Raw genomic sequence first — 10457 nt, forward strand, 5'->3', positions numbered from 1 at the left:
CATAGTTTCTATTAGTTCCACTGGCTGATTATTTAACTTATAACAAGACATTTTCCCTAAATTTTAAGTGAAATAATCTAAATAACATCCAAATGGGAAGGAAATGGTAACAGATTTTTTAAAATAGTTTATAATTCTTTCCTTTCAAATTTCATTTTTAAAAACGATTACTCTGCAAAAACAAACTCTTACCCATTATTTTCTGGTGCAAATATATCAGTACAAACTCAAAACTCGTCAACTAGAGATTATTCTACGCACAAATAAAACAGTGGTTTGGTTAAGTAGTAGTTTATCCATCAGATCAAAGTTTTTATCAGTATGCTGCTACATCTATTAGTCCCTGCAGTTTTTGGTGCTAATGCATAATTGAGAGTTTATTGCAAATTTCCCACAATAGTGACAAACATGTTTATGTAATGCTACCTCCCACCTGCAGGTGGCAGAATGTCTCACATCTGCTACTCTGCCGTCTCAGCCTTATTGTCAAAATGTCACATTTAGAGTCATATTTAAGCGCAAATATCTTTTCTAACCAAATCTATAATTTTGATTGATCATAAAATCCTGAAGGGACTGATCAATATTATTTAATTTTAAGAGATTGACAGTTATTTGTTAATATTTTAACAGTTTGTAATTGAATCAATGTTTTCAGGCACAAACATTCATTATCTTAATTTGGCCCAAAATTAAGATAAGATTCTAACATAGACAAATGTTAGAAACTTATTGATTTATTTATTGCAAACCTGGTAAAGTTCATACATTTCTACATAATGATGACGCCTACAATCAAGAACAGACAAAATCTTCACAGAAAAAAATGTTAAAGATGTTTGACAGTGTTTTGTTTACAGAAAAATATTCAATAACAGAATGAGCTTAGGGAAATCCTTCGATAATCTGTCAAAGTTGATTTTATTCAAATCGTTTTGAGTGAGAGTTTAAGCTTGAAATCCAGAAATCTGCTCATTACATTATTATCATCTACCTCCAGCTAACAGGCAGCTAGCATAGCAAAACTTCAAGGCCGCTCGGCGAGGATCAATATGTAATTTGTTCATTTATCAGCTTATCGTCTGAATGGAAACAGCAACTCATCCAGTAAGGTCATGGGTGTGAGAAACGATGCAAACAACAAACTGAGCGACTATTTGAACATGGAGTTGAAGGCTCGGCCGATGATGATCCGGCGGACTTCGCTGGTTCCCGCCCCGATTTCGTACAGCTTCGCGTCTCGCAGGAATCTCCCCACCGGATAGTCGTTGATGTAGCCGTTCCCGCCTGAGGGTAGCGCCAAAAGTTTCAGTTTCAAACCAAACCAGACAACTTATTCAGGAAAAAACGACAATACACTGCAAAAAACACAAACTTACCAAGTAGATTTTAGTGAAAATGTTTTATCCAATTTAAAGTGTACCAACTTAAAAAGAACTTTTCAGCAAGATATAGGTGCTTAATTTAACTAAATAATTCCTTAATATTGATGAAAAAATACTTGAAATCCCAGGTGATGATGCAAAATATGTGCATCAACACACCAAAAACAAAATCTTACCAAGTATTTTTGGTCTAGTTTTTAGTGCGTATTCCTTATTACACTTGAAATAAGACTAAATTAACTTACAAGTAACTTTTTAGAAAAATATAGGAGCTTAACTTAAGTAAATAATTCCTTAATATTGATGAAAAAGTATCTTTTAACACTAGAAAAATGTCTTGCCAACGAAACTAGCACTTCTTCACTCACCTAAACACTGAATGCCATCCAAGGCAACCTGAGTGGCGTTCTCGGCGCAGTACAGAATCACTCCAGCACAATCCTAGACAAAACAAACAAACAAACATATTTTTACCACATGTTACAGATTAAATTATGTAAAAAAACACAAACTCAGCATCACAGAATGGATTATAGGCTGGTTAACAAGGAGAAAATAACAATATTCAGGTCCTTAACACAAGAAATAAACAAAAATCTGACTGAAATCCTTGTAAACATATGCTTTCAGTATATACAGGCAGCCAAATTGATTTTCTAAATAAGAAAACGGATTAAAGAATGCTCAACGTTCTAACCTTTGAACTGAAATGCCCTTTGTCACAAGCTCTGGCGACGTTGTAGAGGTACTGCCGACAGGAGCTCAGTCTGGTGTACATGTCGGCCATCTTGCCCTGCATCAGCTGCGGGAAAAGGTTTAAATTTCACCAGATTAGGATCTGTTAGCTGGTGAGAGCTAGCAGGTGAAAATCAGCAGTCAGACCTGAAAGTGTCCAATCTTCTGTCCAAACGCTTCTCTCACATGCAGGTAGGGGATAGCAGCATCCAGAACGGACTGCATTATGCTGAAAAACAAGATGTAGCACCAGCATGTAGCTTCCCTTATGTTTGTTTTTACAACTTCACAGCAGTTTTAACAAGATTTAACTGAATCTCTAACAATCACATTTAATCTTGACCTCAAATCTTTAAAATGAAACCAAGATTAATACACAAGCATGTCGCGCCAGCTTTCTTCATGCTAGCTTTTTCCCTTCACGTTGTTCTTTAAACATCTCCTGACTTTTAATGTAGCTGTTGTTAGCCTGAAGAATAAAATCTGTTATTCAAGAACCTCACCCAACAGGTCCAGCAGCCAACACCAGCCTCTCCAGGTCCAAGCCGCTCATCATCACATAAACTCCTTTATTCAGCGAACCCAGAATGTTCTTCTCTGTCAAACCGGACAAATTCACAGAAAAACAATCAGTCCGAGTACCAGCACTGCCAAAAAACATAAAATATTAAAGTTGTTTATAGTGCAAAGACTTGAAATAAGACAAAAGTATCTTACAAGAAGCTCTTCAGCAACATAACAGAGTTTATTCCTTAATATTAATGAAAAAGTAGTGAGATTATTTCACTTATAGCAACATTTCCCCTACATTATAAGTTAAATAATCAGCCAGTGGAACTACAACTTTTTCATCAATATTCAAAAACTCCTGACTTTAAAATTGACTTGCTAAATATTACTTGTAAATTAGTAGATTTTGCTTAACTTGTACTATAAACTAGAGAAAAATACTTGGTAAGATTTTGTATTTTTGTAGCATAAACAAACAAATGTGATTGTTTTAACTTAGATTCAAGCTAAACAGAAGCAAATTCAGCCTTTTGGAGAAAAACAACATAAAATCAGTTCAAAATCACTTTTAGTTTTATCAGTGGTTCAGCCTTACAATGATTTAAAGGTGAAATAAAATCTGTAAAACTCTTCATACCTGGGATTTTACAGTCTTCAAAGATCAGTTCGCAGGTGTTGGATCCCCTCATTCCCAGTTTGTCGAGTTTCTGCGCTGTGGAAAATCCTGGCATTCCCTGTAGGAGGGGAAAATAAAAACATTTTCAGGGTTTCTTTTATGCAAAAACATGAACAGAGCCGACCCACGGACAGGAAAAGACGAGTCGGATTCACCTTTTCCACGATAAAAGCCGTGATTCCCTTCTGATGCGCCTCCGGGTCGGTCTTGGCGTACACGATGAGGACATCGGCGTCCGGCCCGTTGGTGATCCAGAACTTGTTGCCGTTTAGAACGTAATAATCACCTGGTGAAAAAATAAATAAAAAAATTACAGAAAGCAGAAAACGCAGAGGATCAAAAACAGAACCGATACCTCAGATGTTTAAAATGAACAGAAAGGAAGAAATAAAAGCAGCTCAGAGTTTTAAGTTGCATCAGTGGAAGAAGATCACAGATCATTTTACGCTTCTGTGGAAAACAAAACATTTAAACTTTCTGCTTTGATTTCTGAACTGATTATATTACCGTCCTCTGCTCACTGCTTCATGTTTACCCATAAACTCATTATTCTTTTCCGTCGGCTTTCATAAACAGATTCCTTCTTTAAATGGTATGTTTGGCCTTTTCATGCTTTATTTCTGATTTTAACATCGAATACAGACATCGTATGAGTCATACTTAAGAGAGTAATCTGGAGAATAAATACAAACCAATAAATGACAAAGCAAAAAACAAAAATAAATCAAAGCACACAAAAAAAGCAAAATAGTAATAGACTTATAAAATTTACATGTTAAACTAATGTGTTAGTTAAAAGTCAAAACAAAAAACTAAAGATTAATAGACATTTTTTTAAAAAGAAAATTGTAGAAAAATTAACTTTTGTCATTAATAAACTGGAAAATGGGAAAAAGTGAATTACTCTAAACTTTTTGTTTTTCTGTTCATTATTTTTTTCTCACGTTTTCTGACTTTGTAGAAGAAAAAATAACAAAATCTGTACAAATAAACAGAGAAAAAAATGCAGTCATGTAGATTCCAGAACAGTGTGGACCAAATAATTCAAAAAGGAAATTTATCAAGAAGATCTAGAAGATTATTTTGAACAAAAAAAGTTCAAATGTAAGAAATTTGTCAGAGGACAAAAGACTAATAACTTCTTTCTCCTGAAAGCTCGTTTCCTTATCAGAGCTTGTAATTGCATCAACGTAAATCAGACGCCACAGTTTGGTTTTTAAAACTCCTGCTCAGATTTACAACTCTATAAACGTAGCTGGAAACTTTCTCCAAATTATTTTTAAAAGCTGACATCAGCGGGAACTTTGTCATTAATAATCCATGACTTCCAGTTTCCAGGGGTTTAAATATGACGTGACACAGAGATTTAAGTCATGTTTTAACAACTGCACTTCTTAAACATACGAAAAACAATTCTGGTAAAAATAGGACGACTGGTAAAAAGAACTAAACGAATCTGACTTTTGATCTCAGAAGATAAAAGTCAGAACTCTGAGAAAAGGACAGAATTGTGAAATAAAAGTCAGAATTTGGAGGGAAAAAAAATAAAAAATCAAAATTCAGAAAAAAAGCATCAGAATAAATTTTATATTTTTCAAAGATGTACATCTTTAAAAAATAAAAGGACAAATAGAAGCCATACAAGAGTTTTCTGAGACGTTTCTGTAGAAAATTGGAAAGGAAAATGAAGAAAACACTGAAAAAAAACAATTAAAAAAACTTTTTTTCCATACTTGCTAAGAAGATGTCAATTAGTTTAACTTTTTTTATGCTTTCACATAAATTATATTTCAAACTATTCCTTTTATACTCTATACTACCTTTCTTAACAGCTTTGAGTTTCATGGAGACGACATCAGATCCAGCGTTCGGTTCACTCATGGCCAGCGCTCCAATGTGTTCACCTGTCAGCAACTACCAAAAACAAAATAAGATAAAAAACATCAACTTCATGCTTTAAAATGATCATTTTCCTCTTTCACGCAGTGCAGCCCTGACCTTTGGCATGTACTTCTCCTTCTGCTTCGGGTTGGCGTGACGCACCATCTGGTTGACACAGAGATTGGAGTGGGCGCCGTAACTGAGAGCGATGGCTGCCGACACCCGAGACATTTCCTCCATCACGATGACGTGGTCCAGGTAGCCCAGACCCGTTCCCCCGTCTTCCACTGACCGGAGCAAACGCAGGGCGGAGCGGTCCAGATAAAGATTAAAACTCTAACACACGGATTTATTCAGTCACACTTAAATGTTTCAGATTGGCGAATTAATTTGCAACTAATGGCTTATTAGATTAAATTTAGTACCAATTGATAAACTCTTTTATTGTTTAGTTTGGCTCCAGCAGAGGGCGCCACTTGGCATTCCTAAGCAGAGTTGATACAGAAACAAAGATGGCAGTGGTGTGCCAGAACGGTCCAAATATAGTTAGTTTTAACTTATTTCAAGTTTACTGAGATATTTGCACAAGAAATTGTGCTTTTGCAGTGTATATTTCATGCACTGGAACAAAATATAATAAAAAAGTTCCACTTGATGTTTTCTACCAAATGTGAGACAGTCTTTGTGTCATCTGTGGTTGTGATCTTTTAACTCTTGCATGGAGGCCATCTTTTCCTTAATTTAACTGTGAACTTTGACCTTAAATAAGACAAGTGAGGCTTTCTGAGCTATAAATGTTGGTCTGGATTATTCTGTATATTGGAGTAATGTTGGCAGGTTGGCCAAATCTGAAAAGTTACACTGCTCCATGTTTTCTCCATTGAGATGAAAATACTTATACAGCACTGCATGGTTCAAGCAAGAAAATATAACTGTAACCCGCCCAAAAAACAACAAACAAACAAAAAAAACACTTTTGCTTCATAGTTATACCTGGAGCAGTAATGCCCAGCAGTCCCATCTCGCCCATTGCTTTATAGTAATCCTGGTGAAAAACAACAACATTCCTCTCATTACCCAGAGTTAATTTTTACCTCAAAAAACATACAAATGATTTGGTATTAACCATGTTTAATTAAACACTACTGCATGAGTTGTGTAAGGCAAATCATTCACTGAGTGGGTTTCGACTCACCCGCAGTCCTGGGAACTCATTTTTCTTGTCAATCTCATCAGCATAAGGTGCAAGTTTCTCTGCACAGAATTTACGAACCGTGTGCCTAAGCTGTGGAAAAAAACAAAACGAAAAGCAAATATCGTCAACATAATGTCTACTTGGATCAAATTTTTGGTAGATCATTATATTAAAAATGTTTTAAAAAGTGTAAACTTCTCACTCCTTTTCGAACAGCTACTGTAGCTAAAATGATTGGTTCTCATTTTACCAAAAATTATTTTTGTGTATGTATTTAAATGCATACAATAAATCAATAATACACACCTCAAAGCACATGATCAATATAAATAGATATATCTGATAGAATATTCAATAAATTCACCGATTTCAACCTCACGGCTTCAACTAACTCACTCGCTCTTCGGTTGCCTAGCAACAACCTGCAGTTTGAAGTTCGAGAGTTCTTTACAAAATTCAAGATTATTGGTATTTGAGAGCTTGAACTTGGATTATTACTCAATTATCAGCTTGAAAATGATCTCCAAACAACATCATGACAGATTCAGTCACGAGTTCAAGGACACCAGAACTGATGGTTTAAGCGTAATGATTAAAAACAAAATGCGTCTGCATTCCCAGTGGACAATAATCGATTAAAAGTGACCCACAGAAGGAACTGTGACGAACTGGAGAAAGGCTCATGGGTGGCCTCGTCTGGTGGATGCAGCCCAGTGCAACAGATGATGTGGTGGAGAGGCATCAGGACACAATACATTGGTTTTTAATACAAGAAGCATGTTCTGAAAAACACGTCAGATCCACATTATAGCTTCTAGTACCTAACAGGATCATCACCAATCCAATGGATACAATAGAGTCAGCAAAGAGGAAATTAACTCACTAACAACCAAGTGGTCATAATGTTATGCTGGTACTAAATCACGAGGAAGAACCGTTTGTCCAATCAAGTAGCCTACATGAGACCCACCTCCTCCCCCATTTGTCGTTTCTTATATAAAATATCAGTGCAACTGCTGCAGAAAGCTTAACAATAACATATTAATTTATGATTCTGATCGTTTACAAACCGTTATAGTTGCCGTAAATCAGCTTTAAATCAAAAGTTTAGCCTTAAAAACTGATTGTTGCAGGAATTTTGTGTTTTTATGTTTACGTTAGTGTTTAGACATAACTCACCTGAATCAATAAACACTTTGTTTTGTTTATGTATTCCCTGCCAGTTAGCTAATGTTATGTCATCACGCCATGTCAGTTACGACCTTTCACCGAGATCTTCTGAGTGGAAAAAATCTCTCAAGTTTGGTGCACAATGCAGTTCGTTTCCACGTGATTATTGTTGATTTTTTTTAACAGTTGTTGTTCCTGTCTGCCCCCCCAAGTTAACCTGTGATCGTAGCAGCAGCAGCTAGCTAACCTGTATCTGCTCCTCTGTGAGTCCGTTCACCACGTCATCCACCTGGATAGCAGCACCGGAACATCCCCTCCGCGCCACGGAGGGGACGGATAACCTGGAGCCGAGGCGGAGAGCGTTTCTGACCGCAAACATGACGCTGCTGGCGGGTCAAAACATAAAGCAGGGCTTCAGATGTGTTGGTGGGACTGTCCTTTTAACCCAGGGCAAAGAAGAGGTCTCACTCTGATATTAATTTGGCGGAAAGACGAGGTCTCACTCAGATAGAATTTCACAGTACCGTTAGCGTCGAAGCATCCACCATTTTGTGTGTGGCAAGTTCCCAGTGAAACCAACAAATTTGCTTGGAAGCTTTATTTTTCAATGAAATTAAGTTTACGATCAACTAGTATTAATCAAATTTTTTTGCATGAATAAGATATATTAATTTTAGTATTCAAAATGATTGAATGTTTTTTTAAATAATGCATTTAAAAATGATAAAACATAAAACACAAGAGATAATTAAATTGTAAATTGTATCGAATTAAAGTACTATTTTTGAGTTTAATAACAGGACCCTGATAAATATACCAATGTCATGGTATAATGCTAATTATGAGATACAAAACCACTCAAATGTGTGTAGACATAATATAATCAGAATAATCAATATACAACTTGTAATATACTAAAAGCTAGTTATTGTGCATAAGAAGTGGTTAATTTGCTGTAAAACCTAAAAAAATGCTACACTTCATAATATAAAATATAAATATGACGTCATATGCCACTAACAACATGGAGGTATTATTGACGTACGACGTAGAAACGCCTTTGACGTCTACTCTTTTTCTTCTTCTATGAATGTTCGTCAGTGAAACTTCTCTTTTTCTTTGGTAAGTTGGTTGTTAGCACCACCTGTTGGTGAAAGCTGGTAAAGCAACGCATTTCAAAACATTAGAATACATTATTTATTCAAATTTCAACGCTAAATTCACATATAGTTCGGCTGAAGATTAAAATGTGCTTCTATATGAAATTGTGACGTTACATTGTGTGTGTCTGCATTTTTTTACTGGATTATTTCCTGCACTGCTGAACCTCATGGAGCAAACAAGACCTTTGAAGCATTTAATTAAATCTGCTTATTTGCTTAATTCAGATCAGTGAGCTTTTGGTGTTTTACAATGGCTTGTTTTATTAAATACAATTTACATTCCTTTTTAGCTCCTATTTGTTTCAGAAGTCATTTGATTATTTATCTGTTTAGGATTAATAAGAAAATGTGTTTAAAAAATCATTTTAGTGGAGTACAATATGTTTCCCAGTTTAACTCCAGGTTTTATTGATATGGAAGAAAATAGATTACAAGTTTTCCACCTTGACTTAACTGTAAAAAGGGAACCAAAAATTGTTTTCTATACAACCGTTACGCCATGATTGCACAGATGTCCACTTCTTTAAATATGAACTTTCAATATATTTTTAATCATTCAGTCGTCCTTGGTAGGCGTCTATCTTGGATTATGAGGATGGGACTTGTCTGAAAAGTTACTTGTAAGTTAATTTTGTCTTGTTACAAGGGTACTAAGGTATTTACACTAGAAAGTAGACTAAAATTACTTGGTAAGAGTTTGTGTGTTTGCAGAGTAGCACTACTTTAACATGTTTTTACTCAAGTAAAAGTAGAAAAGTATTTGGTAAAAAGGTGTCTCAGGTGCAGCTGATCAAAACATCACAAATATTTGCCGCTTTTCCAAAACTTTACATTTTTGTTACATGATGCTGCCACCCAGGGCCGTGCAGAGACCACTAAAGGGGCAGGTGCTCAAAAAAAAGGGGCACATCTAAACTCACTATAGGACAGAATATTAACAAAGCCACACAATTGTCATAGTTTAATAAACAATGATAAATAACTAAATTGTGAGATATACAATCAAAGCTAAGGAACATCTCTATATAGAACATAACTATGTAAGATATTTTATTATTAATTTCTTTCTGCAGGTCTATTTTGTTATAGGAAAGTTTTGCAATATTCAAATCCGCAATTTAGCAAGATATGTAAATCAGAGCTGGACCACCAGATATATTTTGTCTTTACTGAATTACACTATTAAAAATATAAACAAGGGCACAATGCAACCTTTTAGTGGACTGTAATCTATAAAACAAAGATCTGCCTGTTTGCTATACCTGCAGTGGAGATGAAGACGGTCGATTCAGGAAAGCAGAGCTGCATCAAACTTTAACGTGGAACTGCAGAAAAACGAAAAAAACAAAAGCAAAAATTGAATTGTTAATGAATGTCACCATGAGAAAAGCCTACTGAGTTTTGCTTAAAAAACTTTTTTTCTCACATGATGTCGTGGGCAGGACCCAAAATCGCAACAAAATATTTCTGATGTGTGCAAATAAAAGTTTATGTTTGGCAAATAACTTTTTAAGTTCACGAGACAAAAATTAGTTATTTACTTTAGAAAAATTTTTTTTAAACAAAGCATTTTGTTTGTAAAAATGAAATCATTACAATTCCAAAAATTTTGATTACATTAACTGAGGTAAAAAAAAATGTTTTCATTGAATAATTGGGGGAAAAAATATCTATATAACTTCATACTCTGCAAACCAGACCCTAAACTTAAAGTCTGGGTTGAGTTTTTTTCCCCTTCATTA

The 10457-nt window shown here is 35.1% G+C and overlaps 1 protein-coding gene across 2 annotated transcripts; it reads right to left on the reverse strand.

The window, feature by feature from the left end:
- Positions 1 to 721: 721 nt before the first annotated feature.
- Positions 722 to 8092, reverse strand: ivd (isovaleryl-CoA dehydrogenase). Of its 2 annotated transcripts, none has more exons than XM_008399995.2 (12): positions 7800 to 8092; positions 6383 to 6472; positions 6181 to 6232; positions 5305 to 5474; positions 5127 to 5220; positions 3462 to 3592; positions 3268 to 3364; positions 2624 to 2717; positions 2268 to 2349; positions 2083 to 2187; positions 1754 to 1826; positions 722 to 1287 (listed from the first exon to the last, which is right to left on the reverse strand). In XM_008399995.2, the coding sequence occupies exons 1-12, from the start codon at positions 7929 to 7931 to the stop codon at positions 1154 to 1156; spliced, it is 1254 nt and encodes a 417-aa protein (XP_008398217.1). In that variant the 5' UTR covers positions 7932 to 8092; the 3' UTR covers positions 722 to 1153. The 2 variants fall into 2 exon arrangements, with proteins under 2 accessions (XP_008398217.1, XP_081459451.1); XM_081603325.1 differs by lacking the exon at positions 7800 to 8092 and adding an exon at positions 6689 to 6715.
- Between the last annotated feature and the right edge of the window lie 2365 nt (positions 8093 to 10457).

This window comes from Poecilia reticulata, chromosome 22 (genome assembly GCF_904066995.2).
Source record: "Poecilia reticulata chromosome 22, P_reticulata-male-v2, whole genome shotgun sequence".
Taxonomy (NCBI): domain Eukaryota; kingdom Metazoa; phylum Chordata; class Actinopteri; order Cyprinodontiformes; family Poeciliidae; genus Poecilia; species Poecilia reticulata.

Bases quoted from the DNA above. Each gene is read 5' to 3' on its own strand.
- ivd (XM_008399995.2), bottom strand. From the start codon at position 7,931: ATGTTTGCGGTCAGAAACGCTCTCCGCCTCGGCTCCAGGTTATCCGTC. The intron at 6,473-7,799 runs GTTAGCTAGCTG...TTTTTTCCACAG, and splicing joins TCACAGAGGAGCAGATACAG to CTTAGGCACACGGTTCGTAA. The intron at 3,365-3,461 runs GTGAATCCGACT...CCCCTCCTACAG, and splicing joins CGGCTTTTATCGTGGAAAAG to GGAATGCCAGGATTTTCCAC.